The 21,177-nt window shown below is 48.8% G+C and overlaps 2 protein-coding genes across 4 annotated transcripts in view; one reads left to right on the forward strand and one right to left on the reverse strand.

Moving 5' to 3' along the window:
- Positions 1 to 656: 656 nt before the first annotated feature.
- Positions 657 to 6,673, forward strand: DNASE1L3 (deoxyribonuclease 1L3). Its single transcript, XM_074152410.1, has 8 exons — positions 657 to 857; positions 2,565 to 2,653; positions 3,264 to 3,356; positions 3,659 to 3,771; positions 4,304 to 4,416; positions 4,792 to 4,949; positions 5,845 to 5,941; positions 6,176 to 6,673. Exons 1-8 carry the CDS (start codon positions 726 to 728, stop codon positions 6,302 to 6,304), a joined length of 924 nt encoding a protein of 307 aa, XP_074008511.1. The 5' UTR covers positions 657 to 725; the 3' UTR covers positions 6,305 to 6,673.
- A 9,409-nt stretch (positions 6,674 to 16,082) lies between these two features.
- FLNB (filamin B) overlaps positions 16,083 to 21,177 on the reverse strand; it is a 74,311-nt gene continuing 69,216 nt past the window's right edge. For all 3 annotated transcript variants that reach the window (XM_074152309.1, XM_074152308.1, XM_074152307.1), the window contains 3 exons: positions 19,748 to 19,966; positions 18,601 to 18,804; positions 16,083 to 17,889 (listed from right to left, as the gene is read on the reverse strand). In XM_074152309.1, the coding sequence (XP_074008410.1) occupies positions 17,702 to 17,889; positions 18,601 to 18,804; positions 19,748 to 19,966 (611 nt within the window). In that variant the 3' untranslated portion in view covers positions 16,083 to 17,701. The remainder of the gene's footprint in view (positions 17,890 to 18,600; positions 18,805 to 19,747; positions 19,967 to 21,177) is intronic.

Below are 21,177 nucleotides of genomic sequence, written 5' to 3' on the forward strand. Positions count from 1 at the left end.
GCTGCAGCAATCATCCCACAGCAGGGCACATCACAGCTCTAGGTGAAGGTAGAAGTGGGTAAAAGCGTGTGGCCTGAAGCACTGGATGGTTTATCACTTTCTCACGGCACGATTCTCCAACCAAAGGAACATCAGAACAAAACATGGACATGGTCAAAATCTCCATGTCCAGGGTGTCCCACCACCGTTGCCTTTCACTGGGGTTTCTCGTGCCCACCACTAGTGCCTTCTGGAAACCCCTGTCTCCCCACCACTGCTTCCTCATCCCTTTCACCATCTGCCCCATCCACCTCCTGGTCCTGCAGGATCTTGACCTCTCCCCTGGGGTGGTCTAGGGAGCTCGGTCCTGACCCAGCACTGCTCAGGGTGGTCCCAGCTGGTGCCCAGGCGTGGCGGGCATCCCACAGTGGGTGCCTGCCTGTGGTGGGGGGATGCTGGGGTCTGACAAAGTAGTTGTTCCTCCAGGATGGAAAGTTTGGCTCAGAAGAGCCAGTTTTCCCCCCCAAGGCAGAAGTTCAAAGTCTCCATGTTGCTTCGTGCTGGGAGATGAAAGTGAGGGAAAGGAGGAAATGGTGATTCCTGTTCATGTTTGTGATCGACACAGCTGACTGCTCAGTGTGACCTCCCAACTGGCCACAGAGGGACGGACACACAACACACTCACACTCACATATATATATTTATAGCCACGCTCTCGGCAACTCATTTTATCCAAGTTCCTGAAGATGTTGCTCTTCATCTTGCTTTCACTCTTCAATTTCAACCCATCTCTGAGTCTAAAAATCTGCTCCTTCAATGTAAGGTCTTTTGGAGAAACAAAAATAGCCAGACCTGAAGTCGTCGATGCTGTGGTAAAGGTATGTTCATTTGACTCGATGAGACAGACATTGAGCTGTCCGAGGATTTCTTAGCTACATAATCTTGCACCTTATTTATTTTTCACAGTTGAATTTCAAGTAAAAAAAAAAAAAGAGTTGATAATTTAAATAATTTTATTACTCTTACAGTAAAAATCAGCCTGTGGTTGAGTAGGGTGTTTGCTGTTATTTTAGCCCGCATGAGAATATAACAGAAACAACATTTGCTGTTTCCTTTGGAAAAGGAGTTAGGAAAGGAGGAGAAACTCTGTGGCACAGTAAAAATAATTTTTGCGTTGAATCCACAGAGCTTTGTTTTGTGATACATTATTTACCTTGCTTATGTGCTAATTATTCTGAAATATTCTTGACTAATTAAACATATTCTCAGGACAGCAGAGAGTATCATATTAGAGTATGGTACAAAATTGAAAAGCCTGATTGCTAATTTATGTAAATAAACCCTCACCATCAGGCTTCCTCTGCAGCAGCTGAAGGTAACTCAGTTTTTTAAAAGAACCATGTTTTGGACTTAACAGCTTTTGCCAGTCCTTTCCGAGGTGCCACAGTAACGGGGGACATGGTGCTTGGTGTTAGTGGGATGGCTGTGTGAGCCAAGCGGCAGCAGCAAGGGATGCCACCATTTAGCTGGGCTTTAATCCTTTTGTTGCAAACAGTTGGAGAAGAGGGATTTGCTGGCATTTGCATTTCTGTATTGTCCTTCCTATACTGTCAGCGCTATGGGCAATATATACTAAATTATAGGCCATATATTAATTTCTTGCAAGTTTCAGGGGGCAAAAAGGGGCTTTTTTTCCATGAATATCACCCACAAAGCTTGAAGAGCAACAAAACCAGGGGCAGAAGGAAGCTCCTGAGCGTGCTGGGCTGCGGGGTGAGCTGGGTTTTCCCAGGGGGAACCCCAGCACCGGCCACGGGAGCTGAGCCAGGCTGGCTCCCCCCTTCTCCCCAGCACCTCCTCTGCAGTGCTGCAGCCCATGGGTGCCAGGTCCCTGTTTCCAGACCAGGGGTTGCTTCGGGCCCCATGGGCTGTTTCGGAGGGGTCTGCAACAGATGACTGGGACAGGCGAATGCTGAGAGCACACACAGCTTTCAGAAGGTGCAGCATAGCCATAGGACCTTAGGGGTATATACACCAGAAAAAGGATGAAAATCATTTCAGTGGGTTCATGATAGACCCTAACTGGCTCCCCTCATTGCCCCCCCAAAAGCTCCTGCCACAACCATTTGGGAACGCACTGAATTGGGATGCTTGTGCACAGTGCTGGTCCGAAGCAGAAAGAAAACCTGTGTGGCAGGGGCAGGGAGAAAAGCATGACCGACTGTAGGGGGTGGGGGGCTGCAGGCAGCACCCCAGCAGTGGCGGGGGGAGGGCAGCTCACAGAAGCGGCTCTTGCTGCCCCTTCCCCTCCACACTTCCTCCTCAGGGGCAGGCACAAAAGTTTTTCAACAAACCCGAAACCGCTCTGCTCCAAGTTCCCTCTCCCAGCGCCTGTCACGGTGTGAGGCGGCTCTGAAAGCAGAAGGGCTTCACTCCAGCCACTGCCTCCCTCCTATGACCCCAGGCTGGGCTCTGCTTCTTCCACAAAGGACTTCCCCTGCACCAGTAACCACTTCTTTCTGGCGTCTTTCTAATTCTCCAAAACCCACTGCGTGCAAATTTGCTTCTGCTCCTTCCCCCTGCAGATCATTTCTCGCTGCGACATCATGTTGCTGATGGAAATAAAGGAGAACAAGAACCGGGTTTGCCCTCTCCTGGTGCAGAAGCTCAGCAGGTAGGGTGGCCATGGGCAAGGAGGCAAATATTGGGAACGATGCTTGGCAAGAGCCCGTGCTCTGCTCAGCACCGGGGCAAAAGCTCAGGGTCTGGGCTCTGTCCCAGCCGTCGAGGAAGGACCAGGCTCTGGCAGTCTCACTGAAGGTCATGAGCAAAGCCAGCTCCAGACCACTGTAGGACACGTATTTTAAAAACAAAATAAGATTCAATTTGTTAAAGATTAATTCTCAAAAGAAAACAGAAGGGAGGGACAGTCTGGCACCGGCTGTGGCAGGGCAGCCACCTTTCTGCAAGGTTAGGAGTTGATTTAGACTGGGGATTGCCTGCCAGGACTGGGTCCAGAGGAGAGAGCAGCATACGCCTGGCTGGAACGTGAGACCCAGCTGAAAGAGAGCAGGGGCTGCAATAAGCAGGGAGAAGGTAGAGTGAAAGAGCCGGTGATGGAACACAGGTCCAGACAACTGGTCCTGAGAAGGTTTTTTGCTCCTACCACCCATCTCTGAGGTCAGGAAGGAAACGTCCCATACCCTCGGGCACAGGCAAAATTATCACCCCCTGGGCCCCTTGTGAATGCAGAAATAAACTCAGGAAAACCACTTTCATCCCAGTCAGCTGAAGGGGTCGAAGGAAGAATACAGCTGCGTGATCAGCGAGAGGCTGGGAAGGAAGAGTTACAAGGAGCAGTATGCCTTCATCTACAGGTGAGCAAGCTCCCCTTGCCAACCAGCCAGCCCCTTACTCTGCCCTCTCCCATCACAGCCCTCTAGAGATGGGCTGGACACAGTGGAGGTGACTTTGCTCCAAGAGAGCTGGAGAGGTGCAGGTTGTGCAGGTGGGATGGGCTGTGCCTGCGTCTGGCGATCATTCCAGGCGCAGCCACCAGCCTGCCTGTATCCATCCTGGACCACGGCCCAGGCTCCAGGTCAGAGCACAAGAGTCAGTGTTAGACATGTCCCAGCGAGCTACAAAAGTGACATTCCCCATCCTGTTTATTCTGCTGCAGGCAACATCTGGTATCAGTGAAACAAACCTACCAATACCATGACACCCAGCCCGGGGACGAGGATGCCTTCTCCAGAGAGCCCTTCATGGTCTGGTTCCACTCTCCGAAAACAGGTGAGACATTTCAGAAACAAATCATTCTCCCACTGGTGAGTCTCATGGAACCTGATGGTGCCAGCTGGACCTGTGCACGTGGTGAGGGCAGGCGAAAGGGGCCTTATCCTGACCCCACGCTGCATTTCCTTACAAGAGCAGCATCTGCTTTAGGGGCTGCTGCCTCTGGCATCGCCCGCAGCTCGGTGCACACCACAACCCTGCTGCTGGTAGCCCCAGGAAAGCCTCTGCCACCGCCACAGGCAGTGGTTCCGTGGATGTGCTCCATGCCACTGGTGCGGCCCCAGGAGCAGCCGTTGCCATGGGTGTCGGAGCAGGGTTTGCCTTGCCCTGACACAGCACCTCACCTGGCAGCTCAGCTGATGGGGAGCCCCGTGCAATCACACAGCGGTCGCCTCTGATCCACAGCCAGAACAGAAGCTGTTTCTTCTTCAGAAGAACCTTCTTGCTTCCAAGTCACTCTCTGTTTCTCTGTGATTCAGTGCGTGTTTAACCATTACATTTTTTCCTGTTCTTTTGCCTTGTTTTCAAGCTGTCAAAGAGTTTGCTATAATCCCCCTGCATACCACACCGGAGACAGCGGTACGGGAGATTGATGAGCTCTATGATGTGTACTTAGATGTGAAACAGCGCTGGAAAACTGAGGTTAGTTGACACATCTATGTTACCAACAGCAGCTTTGGTACTGAGTCACTTGGCACACTCTGAAGAGTCTCAATTCACAGCCTGATAACCTTAAAACCGTTGATAGCGAGCCCCAGGTTTTCAGTATCTCTCTGATGTCTTCATCAAGTTCTCCACATTTTAACTGGTAAACTTGAGCTCCCGATAAAAGTGCTGTTTTATCAGCATGCCTTGGTGGTGAGCCCAGCAGAAAGGAGAAACCCCACTGCACTCAAGAGCATTGCTATTTGAGCTGTGTGGGCTATTGGGAGCACCTGTGGACCTTAAAAGTCCTTGCCAGTCTTCTTTTGAAGAGCTGTCCTCATGATTACTTTTGAAAACCCTCCTACCTTCCAGAACTTCATCTTCATGGGGGACTTTAATGCTGGATGTAGCTACGTTCCCCAAAAGCAGTGGAAGAACATTCGGCTAAGGGCTTATTCCGAATTTGTCTGGCTAATCGGCGACAAAAATGACACTACGGTGAAGAGAAGCACAAGCTGCCCGTATGACAGGTAAAGGGTTCACTGCCAAACCGTTCCCTGTTTATGACTTTCTGAGAAAAAAAATATATGGAAAGGTGTCAGTGACTGTCAGATAAAGCAAATCTGCATGAGGCCTTCAAAGATAAAACAGCGTCCAAGGGGAAACGAGATCTGAATACTGCTAGTCAGGAACACAAAGCACTTTTCAGTATTGCTGGCAAGCAGTTTTGCAGAAAGGGCAAGATTTCATGCAAGAACTAGCTGTTGTTGTGACTTAGATAGAGATAAATGACAGGCAATTACGCAGCACTTCTCATCTGCAGGAAGCCCTGCAGGCACCCAGGTGGAAGGTGCTCCTGGTGCTGGCTTTGTGCCATGGTTTTTGCTCTTGCATTCATAGTTTGGATTGACAAATGCAAAATCCGGTTCTGCTCAGGAGGAGGGACACCTCACCTCCCCCGGGCACGTGGCGAGTCCGGCTGTTGCCTGCAGCTCCCTCAGCTGGGACGGTAAATACATCAGCTTATTAGAACCCGGAGTAAGGCAAGACTTAAACCTCTTGCAGAATGAGCTTCTGGATCAAAGCAGGACTTCACTGAGACTCCAGTCATTGGTGTCCTATGATTTTTGTATCCAAAATACAGCTTAGAACTTTGCAACACTGATGGGGTGGATTTAGATCCAAGTCATTTAACGTTGGCTTCCAAGGCCAACACAGACCAAGGTATTTAGGGGTCTCAGTCCCAAGGAAAGCAATCAGCACTCAGCAGAAAGCAGATGCATGCAGGTGTCTCTAAGTAGGCAGTCCATGGGAAAGGACAAACCATACGTAGCTGTGACTCCGTCAAGGCCGCGGGCTCGGTGTAACATGGCTGCTGCTGGTTGAGCACCCCAAAACATCACCTTGCTCCTTTTCTCCTTGCAGGATTGTGGTCAGCGGGCAGAAGCTCATCCACGCCATCGTGCCACACTCTGTCAACATCTTTGATTTCCAGAAGGACTTTCAGATGACCGAGGAGCAGGTAGGCACAGCCCAGGCTGTAGGCTGACACAGGAGCACAAAGCCAATGGTATCCAGGCAGCTTTGAACATGGTCTTGTCCATAAAACCATTGTATCCTCCCCCAAAGTGATGCAATGCTCACATTGCACCTCCCCACATCCACCTCCCCAGCACCACAATGAAACCCTCTGGCACAGGGTTTGGAAAGAACATGGCCGAGCAGCTCCCAACCCCTCTGTGCCCTTGTCTTGCAGGCGCTGGGGGTGAGCGACCACTTCCCTGTAGAGTTTGAGTTAAAAGCAAAAGGCGGCTTCTTCAACTGGCTGAAATCACAGTTTTCAAGGAAGAGGAGACCAAGAAAGAGCCGCCACTTGAGCTCATGAGTGTATGGAGTCCTCTCCCGTGGCGTGGAAATACATGGATGCCAACAGATCTTGTAGAAGACTAGTGTAGATATATTCACAGCAAGTGCAGTATTTAGTGAAAAAAAAACCCAAATATTTTGTTAAAGTTCAAGAAGGCAAGTTAAACCTTCAGGTTATTTTCCTCATTGTATGCAAAGATATATCAGCTAGAAGCAGCATACTATAATTACTGTACTGATCACAAATGCAAGGAGCTACTGCAAGGGTGAAATACCTTCACGTACTTTATTGTAACACCCGAAGGGCAGGGATCTCCATGCGTTCACGCAGACTCTGGCGCTCTGCCATTCCTCTGCAGGGGCAGAGGGATTAAAAGGACATTTCCATATCGTGTGTGTGTGCGTGTGAATGCTTCACAGCTGCAACCGGCGGGACACGGGTCTGTGCCTGGTGATTTGTGATGTAAAATGTTGCTGAACTTACAGTATTTGCTCGGCGTGGGTTTGAAACTGCCCACAGCATCGAGGGCTTGAAAAGACAGAAAGAAAAGACAGAGGGACAGGCAGTGAGAGCCTGTTTTCTGCACTAACCCAGCCAGGGAGCAGGAGGAACAGAGCTCTGGTGGTTCCCAGCCCTGCCTGCCTGCCTGCTGCTGGCACCCTGCCTGCAAACCGCAGGTGAGAAGTCCTGCGGATCCCAGGTGACAGTGCTGCCAACAGAGAGCGTCAGCAAAACTTAAATTAAAATCTTATTTCAGCATCCTGATGTGGAAGTGAGCTGCATCTTCCCCCCACCCCACCCCAAAAAACCTCCATGGCAGCCTAAAGTTCTCTGATGAACCAGACTTTAATGATGATTATTTAACGTAGTGGTGCAGCAATCTGTTTTCTCAGCTCAGCCCACAGGCTGTATTTAGTGCAAACCAAACCCTGTCACACAGATGGCATCTGAAAAGTGAAAATAATCCAACTGTTAGTAGAGGCAAATATTCATCTCCCTTCATCAACACCCCCCAGTCAGTCTGCTGGTGGGACAGGGAGGGCCAGGAAACGAGATATGCTTTTAGGGGAGGAAAACAGTTTGGCCTTTGCGAAACTCACTGTCTGGGGAGAAAGAATTTGAGGAAAGAAACTAAATCGAGAGGAGGTTATCCCAGGAGGGTGCATGCAGGGCAGACAACAAATCCTGCAACTTTCAGTAGCAATTAATCTTGAAATGATACAACATTTCATAAGCTCACAAGCGGTTATACTCCAGTCAAGGCAAAAGGAAAGAGCCTGATTTAGAACAAATATTTACATTGGGATTTTTATAGAAATGCCACTGTCTGGCTGACAGCAGTGATGGTTCATGTGAAGGCTGAAATCAGTCTAAGTCTTTGGCCTCACATCTTTGTCCTACATAAGATTCCGCTCTCTTTTGGCTTTCAGAAAGAAGCAATGCACAAAGGAATAAATCACACTCCAGGAAAGCAATAATGGATACATTCAATCATGAAAAATATGTAAATATGACTAACTTTTACTGAAAAAGCTTTGTCCTTATTTTTGACGTTCAATATAATCCTTTACCCAGCATCTGAAGATAAGAGACGTGGCCAGAGAGTAGCTGCTGCAGCAGCTGCAGCTTCAGGCATGACGTTAGTGGCTGTCCATCCAGAGATGCTCTTGCAGAGAGGCCGAGCATTTGACTGGCAGAGAGACATCTTTATGCAAAATGATGCTCCTCTGTGGAGAGCTGGGATGCATTTTTGTGGGACTCAAAGCAGAGAGACAGCATCTGCACTGGGTTCATAACATTTGATAGGGGCCAGGAAGTGTCCAAAGCTCGTACACTCGGCACAGTCGCTCTCTATAGATATTCCTGTGTATATTACATACAGACATTAGATAATATTATAATTACATCCTAAAAACATTTAACACTTCATGTCACCTCTAGATTTTTCCCCACCAGGGGATCATTACCCTGTCTGTCCCAACTGCGAAGGTGTTTTTAAGTTGCTCCAGCCTGCAGGAGCCTCGATGTATTCTGCAGCTAGAACAAAGCTTCTCTCTATATGAATGAGGCTTCTTGAGCTTTATTTATGATCAAACAGAAGTTTTATACTGGGAATCCGAAATGGCCTGGAGAGATTTTGTCTCATGCAAGCCAGGTCTCAGATCATGGCTGGGAAAGAAACAAAGAGGCTCTTCAGAAGCTGAAAACTCTGTTTCCTCCACAGCAGCCCTGGCCAGGCAAGAACACAGAGCGGATAAGGTTCAGTCAAACAAAAAGTGCTAAGACCTCCCAACCCCTCAGGTTTGGGTCCTTGCAAAGCCCCTGTCCAATGCATGACATCTCCACTGACACACAGACACCCCCAGCCCCATGGAAGGTACCTGCTGCCCTGCATTGGGGATGGAGCCAGGGCTGCCCCTCGCCATGCAGAAACCCACACGAGTATGGTTTTTGCTGCCCTGGAGGAGTGAGTGCCTTGGCAGGGAAACCCCCAGGGACCCCCAGCAGCAGCCCAAGGCAGGACTGCTGTTTCTCCATAACCTCCATCATCTCCACTGGCTAGGTTTGTCCATCTGCACCTTGGACTCACCTGAACAGGGCTTGTGTCCTCTTCCTGGCCTTAGCACCACTCCTCACTAACCCCCGATGGCCCCGACACCTCTCTGTGTGCCACAGGGCAAGAGATGCTTTGGCCCTGGGAAAGGCTCTGTGTACCTCCTTTTGACTCCTTTTAGGTAGTGGCAGCAATAAGAACACAGGAGAGCTGGTACAAAACGCCACAGGGACACATGTGGCTTGTTCGTTTGGGGTCTCCATATTCCCAAACACAGACCAACACAGCATGCACTGCGACTGAACATATGGCACTAGGGGAATGTTAACAAATGATATATGAACCACAATAAATCAGACGAACATGCTGGGATGTGCTGTTTAACGAACTGCATGGGAGAGGAGTCAGCAGGACCAGGGACCATCCCCTCTCTGCATCAGGGCAGGTGTCCCCAGGTCTGAAGCCCTCAGTATGACAATACCCGTGTGCAGCCCAGCCTCTCTTATTTGGGTTTACATCCACATCTGCTTTGCTTTCCTGAAAGTTTAACTGTGCACAAATACACACAGACATGAGCAGTTCAAGCCTGAACGCCCTCCAAAGCTCCCGCTGCTTCCCTGCTGCATGGGTGAACAGAAGCAGGTACCAAAGCCACCACTGATGGGCTTTGGGCTGGGACCCATATGCATCCTGTGTCTGGACATACAGCTGTACACGTGTACAGATGTATGGCCACATACAGATGTGCAGCAAGCAATTAAGCTGCAGCCCCGAGAAAGACTGTGTTGTGTTATCGCACAGTGGGGCCAGTAACATTGATAGAAATATCAAAGGCAGAAAAATCAAAGAGCCTGTTGGTGTGGGACTGCCGAAACCAGCAGTTGGTCCAAGCCTGGCTGCTTCATGGCTCCCTTGGTGTCTGGAGGGATCGTGAGGAGCAGCTCAGAGCCCCAGGCTGGACTTTGCCACACACTGATGGAGCATTCACCACAGAAAAGGACCAAGAGCGGAGCAGGAGTTCCCTTGGCATTGCTCACATGGCACCTGGTGGGGCTTTTCTCTGCCGAGCAAGCCAAGGAGACAGAGAGCAGAAGGTGAAGACAGCAGTCATCTTTTCCCTGCTTTTACTCAAAAAGGAAAACAATGTGAAAATTCACTTCTTTTTTTTTTTTTTCCCCACCTATGGGTCATTAAAAATATTTCCACAACCTCTGTCAGCCCCTTGCCCAGGATAATTCACTTTCTCCCTTCTGCAAGGGCGGCTGGCCACCCCGCGGTGCGGAGCCATCGTGCATTAAATATTATTATGGCACCCTCTGGTGGCAGCGCTATAAATCCCAGCATCAGGGCTGGGTATAAATCCCGCGGTATTTAGACCCAAACGCCACAACACAGACAGCAAACCTGGCTGCGGAAACACAATTTCATCCTTCGCTGGGAGCTCATAGATCCGCGTCCCCATACGTGCCTCTCTACAGGGCTTCTCACTGTCGAGAGCCGGCCCACTGCTGACCCCAAAGTGTCCCTGGTCTCTCTGTGTCTGTAAATGAGTTTTGCAACAAAAAGGTAGCACGTTTTTTGGCTCCAGGCCTGTTCATTCATTGCCCACAGTTATTTAACTAGGAAACATGCTGTGATGACCTTTACGAGGCCACCCTGCTGGCCGGCAGCAGCTCCCAGGACCTTGCTGGCAGGTCACGGGGCACATTCACCCAGGGGACTCCCTGGCGTCCCTTTCCGTACCTGCACCGAACTACTCCAGCAGGGATCACGGCCCTTCCAGCCCGCCCCGGCCCCTCGGGATGTCTTTCAGTGACTCCACTTCTGCCCTTTGTATGGTTTGAACCTGGTTTTGGGATTGAGGCAAGGCTGCTCCAGCACAAGTGGCACCGTCCCCTCTCTGCCATGCCCATCTGTGCCAGGAGCCCCGACCTCTGGCACTGGGGGAAACTGCGATCTGGGTGGGGGTCTCTTTCTGCAGCCCCCCGGGCCAGATTTAGCCCATTGTTCCTCTCTGCCATCCCACGGGTTAAGCGACACCACCTCTACACTCTCACCCAGTATGAAACTATGAACGCCCTCTCTATGCAGCCTGGTCTTCTAGGTGGTGCAAAAAACAAGGTTAAATACTTTAAGTGTTGTTTTAAATATAGTGCCTCAGCTGTCGGTGTTTGCAGGGTACTTTCTCTTATTCCGGAGACAGATTTGACCAGGCTGGATGGAGCTTTGAGCAATCTGGTCTAGTGGGAAGTGTCCCTGCCCACAGCAGGGGAGTTGGAACTTGATGATCTTTAAGGTCCCTTGCAACCCAAACCATTCTATGTTTCTGTGATTTATAGGAATTAATCTCCATATTGGCAAAGGAACCAGAAACCTTCCCTGAAAAGCTCTGCAAATGTCGGCACTTGAGACATGACCGCTTTCTGTGCGTCTCAGCTGGGAGGGGGGCCTGACCCCAACCATTTTCAGTGAAGCCAGATGCTGAATTATCCCTCCCCCCCAAAAAAGAAAACATACTCTCACAGGATATCACTGTCAGAAAGAAATACCCTCCCAGCTCCTCCACAGGGCTCAAAGGAGTCAACAGGCTTCCAGCTAAGCATGGATGTAAATATTTGTAGTACCAAGGTCCTGCAGAAAGGCAGTCAATCACAGGAAAGAGCTGTCAAACATACCTCTGGGTCCTGCTAAATCATATTTTGCCTATCAATTATTTAAAAAAAAAAAAAAAAAATCACATACATTAGACTTTCATTCATGTTATATAAAGAATGCGCTTTAAATCCTGGTCAAATTAATAGCGACACGAGCTATAAATCCAGCCTGATTTAGTGACAATGTTTTTCTAAGCATGCAATATAAATTCACAACTATGAAAATTAACTCTGAAAGTCTGAGAAATTCTGAAAAGCCATTTAAAAGCATTTTCCCGGGAGGCCCTGGGGAAACAGCCCCGCACAAGAGAGAGAGCTGGCAGCAGGGCTGTTTTGATAACCTTCTGTGAGAGGGACCTGCTGAATATTAACGATTACTGCAGGCTGCAGAGAAAAAAAAAAAATTGCTGTAGCCCATCCTGCTGCTTCCTCTTCAGCTCAGATAGAGCTGTGACGATGTGTCACCTCATGGCAGGACGGGGAATATCTCTAAGTTACAGTAACACGGGGAAAAATCACTTTTTAAAATAAATATTTGCTTACAGGAGTTGGGGAGTGTGATGTTTAAAGGCGTGGGTACCAGGCAGGTTTCCTCCTGGCCCAGCTCCGGCAGCGCTGGCTGCTCCGACGGCTCGTCCTGCACCGCCGCTGCCGGTGGCAAAACTTCAGCCACTCCTTTCTGCAACCCTGGATGCAGAGAGGAGATGTACAAAATAAGAAAAAAAAAAAAAAGAAGAAAGATAATAAAGATAAGATCCTCCAAGCCGGCTGGCACAGAAAAAACACCTAGGGATGCTGGTGGCTGCTTTGCGAGACCCCGTCCCCTGCATGCCAGTGGGTCCAGAGCTGTCCCTGACCTGGCAGAGGCCAAACTGGGCAACCGGTTTTGTTTGTCCCGTGGGAGAGAGTGGGGCAGCCAGCTGTCACGATAACAAATGTCTTGGAAAGAACTTTTCTTCAAACAAATAGAAAACACTGAGTAAAAAAGCATCATGCCATTCCCTGAACTAACAGTTTCATGCAACTCCATCCCAGTTTCTGTCAAGTGATGTCTGTTTATATGTAGCCACTTTGGACAGGCTTTTAAAAGTGATTAATACATAATTTATTTCCCTTTTTCTAAGTAAGAAAGGTGCATTGTCTGTACTGCAAGTACATTTTAATGTGGGGTATAAAAAAAAAAAAAATCCGTTTGAAACAAATACATTTGGAAGTTAGAACTGAGTAGAGAAAAAAAGCAGGTTCTGGATTGGAAAATTCACAATCTCACTTTCCACAGACAATTAGAGGGAAAACTAATTAGAGGGTTTGCATAATCTGACCAAAACCAGAGTCCTGCTAAGCAACAGCCCCACCGCCTGCATTGCTAATACACCCCATAAACATCAGAGCAGCTCAGGGCTTCTGGGTGGGTGAAGGGGGACCCATTTTGGACACACAAAGTACTCTGTGCAGTCCCAATGGACCAGAGACTTCCTGCTGCAGTAACATCGCCAGAAAAAATAAGTATACTGGATTATCTTTTTATATTTATATATATTTACACACACACATATTTAAAATACTTCAAGGATTAATTTGAAATAATTTAAAGATGTAATAATTAAAATTATTAAAATAATTTAAATATATTTAATTTGTTAAAGGTAATCACTTACACTGACACTGGAAAGGGCAAAGAGGCACCGCCAGCCCCATGCTGAGCCGTGCTGGTCACCAAATGCCCCAGCTGCCACCAGCTCAGCCCAGCACAGCCATCACGGGGGACACGATTTCGCTCATGGATAAAGCAAGGCACTTGGTGCTACACCCCAAACCATACCATCCAAGGTTGATTATATTTCAAGAAGATTAATATACTAGGGTGACAAATGGCCTGAGGGCTATTTCACCGGCACGCAAGTGCTGAAGGAGATGACCAGCCCTTGGCAGGCCCTGGATGGATCACGTCCCCCTTGCCCGAGGCAGGCAGCCGAGCAGAAACAGCACCTTACACCTTTTGGAAGGAGCTGCACTTTAATGTTTTACTTCAAAAAGGCTGAAGCTACTTGGGAAAGCGGATCCCCATGCTGCCAGGGTCACGCTGGGGCAAATGATAGAGCTGGCAAAGTTTATGGTGTGTGGGGCAGCCTGGGACCGGGCAGCAGCTGGAAGTGCCCGTGCCCGGGGTTTTTCCCCAGAAATGATGTGCAGCCGGGCACTGGAGCCCTGCAGAAGGCAGCTTTGTGCCCAGCCTGAAGGACACCCACAGCAAACCAGGACCTTTACCATGGTCAGAGTGCCTGACAGAGCTGAGCCTGTAACAAGCTGCCTCCCCCAGCTAACACGAGACCTCCTGCATCTTTTGTATCAGGCACAATACAACAAAAGGCATCCATTCACATTTGTGAGTGGTGCAGAAAGCAAGGGCCCTGCTGCCAGCAGTGTGCTGCATGAACTACATGGGTTTGGAGGGGCCATCAGCCACCTCGACTCCTCCCAGGAGCAGCCTCCAAGGCTTTGAGCAGAAGTGGAGGATGCTCTCCTGATTGCATTTCTGTAACAGAGCTGCACAAAACGGAATACAATTCTCAGTTTTGAGCAATGCCTAAGTATGCAAGATATCTGCCATGCTGGTTCCAGAGATGGCCATCACAAACAGATGGAGGCAAGGCCAGGGACACCCAGAAGGATCTGAAGAGGGGACTCCAACAGCTCCCCAAACCAAAGGTGGCCAGCAGGTAACAAATACAGGCAAGACCCCAGAGTACAGCAGGAACAAGCACAGCACAGGGACAGAGACTGCTACAGGACGGGCTTGTGCAGTGTGGAGCAAAGGACAGGCTGAGTGGGCAGGTTGTGAGGAGCTCCAGCTCCTGGACGTCTCCAAACACTCCTTCTCCTTGCCCACTAAAATGAACAAATGCTTCTGGCATCAAAACCCACCAATACCAGACAGAGGGATGGGCTGCTCTTGAGAGTTACCATCCTTGGGTAACTGGTGAGCTGCAGGGACTTACCTTCCACCACCCACCAAAACATCTGCTGAATCTTCTGGGGTGCAGTAGGTAGGCAGCAGGTCCCAGCAGGCTTTCCTATGTGGCAGTGCCCTGAATTATGGGCTCCCCTGGGTCACTGGCCACGAGCAGGCAAGGGTCCAGCTAGCTACCAAGGGCACTGCCAGATCTAGTCGAGTGCTTGCAGGACAGTTTCAGCCATGAGGAGGGTTGGATGAGTTCCCAGTTGCACCCACAGGCCAAATCCTACTGCAAACCACCACCAAAGAGAAAGATTATAAACAAAGAAAAAGAACCTAAGTTCAACCAAATTGGCAGAAAAAAAACCAATTCCACAGCTAGAGGCAAAAAACCCCATACCAGTCCTCTGTAAATAATGAAGAAAGTGCAAGTCTACCCAGCAAGAGGCACTGAGACACCAGTAACGTGGTACACCACCATGGGGCTGCCTGCTAAGGTGGGCCCTGCAAATGGAAACTTTCATCAAGGTACCAAAGACCAAAAACAGCGCACAGTTCCCCCCCAACACAAAGTCAGTCCTCAGCTGCTAGAGCTGGTGGAGTTGGCTGAATGTTGTTACCAAAATCAACACAGCCAAGTTGCACCCAGAGCTCTTCTCATCAGCACCACCAGGTGCTTGCTGTCCTTCGCAAGTTAATTTTTGTGGCACCCCACAGCTGTCAGTGCCCAGGCAAGGCAGAATTGCTCGCTTGAAGCAGAGCTCAGCTTTTGCTGGAGGTAACCTCAGACAAGGTAACAAACAGGGTCCATCACCTTCACCAACTCCCATTAATTTCAACTAGTGCAATTAGATCAAGATGCCAAGCAGTAACAGGCAAGGCGAGTCCAGACAAGAGCAGGGTTACAGGGAAATAGGAGTTTCACAGGCTCGAGGCTCTCAAGGTTTCCTCAACCCAACAGCTGTATCCAGGTTTTTTCGGTTTGTTTTGTTTAAAAACATTAAATAGGAGGTTCAGGCTGACGTAGCACAAAGCTAATGAAACACAGTTAACTATAAAAAGGAAATAATCTGATAAACCTGGGGCAGGAAAGTCCTTGGCAGCCGCTGTGTCTCAGGTTTCAGCAGGGCTTCCAGCGGGAGCCGTGTTTGGGAAAACATCTGCTGGTTTCCATGGCCATGCGCTGGAGCCAGCCGGCCCCAGGTGCAGTGGGAACCACCTTCTGCAAACACAGCCCCAGGGACTTGGAGGAGCCAGTGGGTGCCACTGGCATCACCCGGGATCAGACCCATCACTGTGCTGTCACCTCAGGGGACACACTGCTCTCCAGCTCCGCTGCCCCAGTACCCGGGGTCTACGGCACAACCAGATCATGCCCCATTCACACTCCGCATGCTGCTGCCCAGTACCTTTATGCCACAGCTTAAACTTTTGCCAGACATTTTGTTTTAGGGGAAAAAAAAAGAAAAAAGTGAAAAAAATGAATGGCACTGAGGTTATGGCCAAGTTTTTCAGGGCTACCTGCACAGCTCGTGGGCCAGGGGTTATTCGGTCTTGCCTGAAGCTACTGCACACTGTAGTTTTAGTTTGAGCTTTACTGACTACATATGAAAAGAATCCAATGTTGTTTTTAACATGCACATTTTAATGAAGCAAAAATTTCTATTTAATAAGTTATAAGATACAATTTTACAATCCTGCATTTTATTCCAGTTTATTTTGTTTTTACTTCCTAGTTTACAATGTAATGAGCATTTCACATTAAGGCACAAAAAAAAGCACAGTAAAAAAACCCCAACCTTCCTTTATTTCCCCAATGACTGTGCTGGAGAGTAGTGCATCCACACGTAACTACAGAACCGTAAGCGTGAACTTCTCCCTAGGGACAGACAGTGACATTTCAACAGGTTTTCAACAAATCCTACCTTGTCCTAATCGCAGAGTTAAAGCTCATTTGGAGAGTTTACTAAAGCCCCAGCAGCCGACAGCAATTCAGGTACGCTCTTGGGAAGTAGCACGGAGTAATCCAGGACAAACAGACAGGTTATAATGGAAGTTCTCACTCCCTGACCCTCAGCAGGAATGCCTTTTGCAGCACGAAGGGGATTTCAGGAGAGAGGACTGTGCTTCAGGCATGTCCTTGGACTGAGATATAATAAAGCAATTTGCACTGAAGACAGGTTTGTTGATTGGTATTGCTATTATTGGTTAATTCGCACACCCGCCCTTTCTCCTGCCCCATACCCGACCACAGATGTGGGTCCCATCCCCAGGCTGGCCTCTTCACGCCATCTCAGCTACTCGCCTGGCCACAGCCTCCAGGGAAGCCGCTGGTCACCTTCCCATTGCACCGCTGTGCTACAAACTCCAGCAATTCTGGGTCCTGCAGGCGAGAGCTGCGCCTGGCTCGGCAAGTTTAGGGGCTTTATTTAACTCAGCCAAATCAGGCTGTGTTCTTAAAATAAATCAACAACAGTGGGGGGAGTTACCTGTAAAGTTACAGAAACCTCACCAGAATCCTAAGCTAATTAAAAACCGCGTTGCTAGCATCATGGCCAAAAAGCTACCTCTCTAGATTTACAAAGCGTTAACATAGAAAGGCTGAAAGCTTCCAGGAAGTCATTTTCAGTCTGCTTTTGGTGTGCTATAAAAGATGAACTTTTCCTAAATGTAAACCATTAGCAAAGCATTTTCAGAAACATTTTAAATTTGAGTGGTAAAGCCACCTTTAGTAGCTTTTTATAATGTTAAGCATTAAAATTGATCAAGTATACAAAGGCACCTATTATAGTACCAGTTTTACCTCATTTCTTTACAGAAAAGAATTTGAACTGGGGACAGCCCAAGTCATATTCCATAACTAAAACGTAAAGTCTCCAGTCAAATAAAATCAGTAGTTAAGATACCCAATTACAAAGACAAATTCCAGTTTTCAATTAACACCTAAAGTCTTTAACATCCGCAAGGGAAATTAGTGTCTAGTTATCCACATGATTCTCCAAACATTAACAGTGACCCGGACAGTACTGCAAAGGTACAATTTGAGGAGGACATTAAATAGATTAACATTAGGTTGGTAAGTAGGATAGAAGTGAAATGCTTGTAAAAAATAAAGTTACAGAGTTTACTTCTGACTGTATTGAAATGTGAGCCGTGTGTATCTAGATACTGCACTTTGCAACAGGACTGCACCCCGAACAACTCTACATCTGAACTGCAAACGCAACGATTGACTCTGATGCTGGACGAGTTTAAGGAACGGTGACGTGGAAGGGACTCCCGGGGATGTGCTCGTCACCCCATTTCACTGCCAGTATATAGTCACCCCTTTCCTTGACGACGTATGTGACATTGTACTGATGGCTGCCCAAATGCTTGATGGATACCTCCTCGCAGGGTATTGTAGGTCCGTGGACGCCAACTAACAACATATTTGAACCTACAGCAAAATAACAGATGGTTAGCATTCCTAAGCTTAAATAAACAAGCATGGCTGTACCATAATACATTAGCTCCATAACACAAGGATTTTTTTATTTTCATCCACAGAGTGGCAGTCTGAGGTATGGCTAAGCCAATTTGGTATAAGAAGGAATTTTATTTAAAAAAAGCCCTCAGCCTCATAGAGGCAAGGGTTTATTTGTGCAGTTCACCAGACCTGACAGACCACGATCTAACCAGAGCACAGGAGACATTAACACTGCTCATGAAAGCGAGCAGGCACTGCCTTTTGAGTACTTCATTAGAAGTTAATAGCAGAGACCAGTGAAGACAGCTGGCCTGTAATCCACCCGCTGCAAAGCTCCCAGGTGATGCCAATCAGCGCTCAAGGCTTACGGGAACACCTTGCACTACACACTATAACGCACCACAGGGGTTGCTTAAGTTCAGGAACCCCTTTGTTCTCATGCCATAACCCTGTGGTTTCTTTCAGGTGCGCCTTGCTCAGATGAAGCCATTTGGAGAGGAACTGGCATCTTTACAGCCTGTATATTAGCATTGATTTGTTGAGCACAGCGTAGCATTTAGAGTTTTTCCTCTAGAACCAGATCATCACCTCAAGCTCTGAATTTTAACTTTGCAAGCTGGTTCAGGGCAAAAAATGTCCAGCTAAACCACCCTGACATCCAGCTCGTCCCTGTACCCATACCTGCTTTGCTGCAGTCCACGGAGAAGGAGCTCTTCTGACCCACAAAAGCCTTTGAGAGTCCTGCTCCTCGGGAAACCACTTTGCTAGCATCCGAGGCGGATTTGGGAATGGCGCTATAGCAAGTTTCAGTCGATGACCTTGTCACCGACTCTACCAGGATGGAAGAAGTTTCGTTGGCGCTGCCTGGGCTGACCAGTCGCTGTCCTGGAAACAGAAAAAACTTCTGACGTTCTGATTCACCCCATCTGAAATGCATTTAAAAGGAGGTTTCGAAACCCTCCTAATGACTAGCATGCATTCTGCATCCAAAATGCATTTTTGGAGAGGAGCAATTTCCTACTTGGGTTTTCAAGCCGACATCTTCCAGCAACGCTGGCAACAACCCCATCCCAGAGCCCTGGAGTGGTTAAAGGACCACAGGAACTTCAGGATTCATTAAGCAAAGCTGGCCGCTTAAGAAGAGTTAATTGTGCTCCAATCACCAAATGCCAAAAATTACTCAAGTTGGCAGAAAAGCAGGTGCAATTTTGCAATAACCCATTTTGAAAGCAGAGCATGTCCCAGCCCGGGGGGTAGTCCCTGCCGCCGCTCCCAAGAACATCACCACACCACGGGCACCAGGAGAGGGTTCACTAGCCCAGCGGCAGCAGTGGAGATGAACTCCAGTCTGCGCTAAACCACAGCACTGAAGAGAGAAAAAGCTTCCTAAACCAGCCTTCCTCACATCATCTAAAAGCCTCCCAGACACTACTGACCTTTGCTTAGGTGACACCTGCACCAAAATGAGACCAAGAGGGGCATCACTTATGCTACAGGTGACATTTCAGGCTTTGGGGGGGAAAAGGGGTAAATAAATCATATTTCCCTACTGCCAATGCAACACCCTAGCATTAGGTCAGGATTTAATATTCCCCCAGGAAGCTGTTTTACAGCCCCCCACTGAGTCAAGCTGGCAAGCTCCATGACTAATGCTCCTGTGGCCTCTCCTGAGATCCCTCATCTAGGCTTTGGAGGTGATGAGCAGAAACATTTAGCTTCGCATGGTTTTGGGCCTCTAGACCTGAATTCTGCCCTGTCTCGGAGGGATATATTTGTTGAATGACACAAACTACTTCAGGCACAGAGTAAATACTGGTTAGCTTTTTACCTGTAACCTTTGCCTTGAAGGGGCTGCCCACTATGTGGTTAGGTCCACCATATTTAACTCCAATTAAATAGTTTCCTGGAGCCATAGGTGTGTACATGACTTTGTAACCTTCTGGAGTTTCCTGGCAGTCCATTTTCACCTTTGATGGCCCTTCAATTGTAACAGAGAGGGTACCTGGACCAGCCTTGGTCGTGTTAATGAAAAACTCCGACTGCAATCCTAGAAAGACGTAGCACAGTAAGACAAACTCTTTCTCACACCCCATGTTACAAAAGCAGCCTGTTATTAACTAGGAGTGGGTAATTTGGTGCCAGACGAGGCTGCAGGAGGCTGCGGGCAGGGAGGGACAGCGTGCCTCCCCCCAGCATCCTCGCACGGGCCAGCCCCAGCTGGGGGCTCTGCACCCCAGCTCCCTCCGCGTGACTGCAGGAAAAGGGGTCATGAGAGCCCTTTAGGACCGAAACGGAAGGATTTGGGCATCAAAAGACTGGCTTGGAGAGAAAACTCTCACAAGAAGAGCCTTTCTACTGGGGGCCAGAGCCCGCGCTGACACAGCCGCCTGCTCGGGAAAGCTGAGAGCCATCCCACTGAAAATCAGCAGCGAGGAGCCCACAAGAAAGGAACAGAGATGAGGGGTAGGAGATCTCCTGGAGGAGACGGGTGTTTGAACTGCTCGGCAACCGCACTCCAAGCAGTTTGTGGAAACAAAAGCTTGTTTAATTACAGCATCTGGTTAACACAGCTGAATTATTGCTGCTAATACTAAGCCAATGACACAATGCCAGCAACACAAGAAAAAATTAAGCAAGGCTTTCAGCCCCCAAATAATTTACTGTCAAACTCTGGCTTCAAATATTTATGATCTTTGGGCCGCTGTATCAGACTCTGCTGAAGAGGAATAAAGTGCTCGAGCTCAATCAAAACCAGGACGGTTATGGGAAAGTTTACTACAGCTGCGACTGAAGCATGCAAGCCTGGTGACAAACTAGGGAGAAGTTTCTAGCTTCTCCACACCAGAGGCTGCTGTGTTGCGATGCTGGAAGAACCCGGCTCCCACAGAGGACTGTACCATCCTCCAGCCTTTTAGCAGTAAATCTCACTGGCACCGCCTGCCTGGGAGGACAGGCCCTCAGCTCGCAACGTGCACCACTCAACCAGAGGAAAATTAATTTCCAGAGCCAGCAACCTTCCCAGCTTCTCACTGAAGGCTTCTCGCTCCGAAGTCGCTGCTGTTTCCCCGTGCCCCCGATGAAGGCTCGCATTGTTGGAGGCTGCAGACGCGCTCCCCTCCCGGGGGGCCGTTTCAGGTGCTCAGCCACCGGCTATTGAACCCTCCACACTACAGCATTGTTCGGAAACGCTGCTCAGCAGCTCCCAGGGCACTCGGCTTTTGGCAGCAGCCAGGATTCAACAAGGGGGCACAGAGTAAC

This window comes from Numenius arquata, chromosome 8 (assembly GCF_964106895.1).
Source record: "Numenius arquata chromosome 8, bNumArq3.hap1.1, whole genome shotgun sequence".
Lineage (NCBI taxonomy): Eukaryota > Metazoa > Chordata > Aves > Charadriiformes > Scolopacidae > Numenius > Numenius arquata.

Excerpts from the sequence above, each read along its gene's own strand:
- DNASE1L3 (XM_074152410.1), top strand. The coding sequence starts at position 726 with ATGTTGCTCTTCATCTTGCTTTCACTCTTCAATTTCAACCCATCTCTG. Across the intron at positions 2,654-3,263 it reads CTGGTGCAGAAGCTCAGCAG|TCAGCTGAAGGGGTCGAAGG; the intron begins GTAGGGTGGCCA and ends CTTTCATCCCAG. Across the intron at positions 4,417-4,791 it reads AACAGCGCTGGAAAACTGAG|AACTTCATCTTCATGGGGGA; the intron begins GTTAGTTGACAC and ends CCTACCTTCCAG.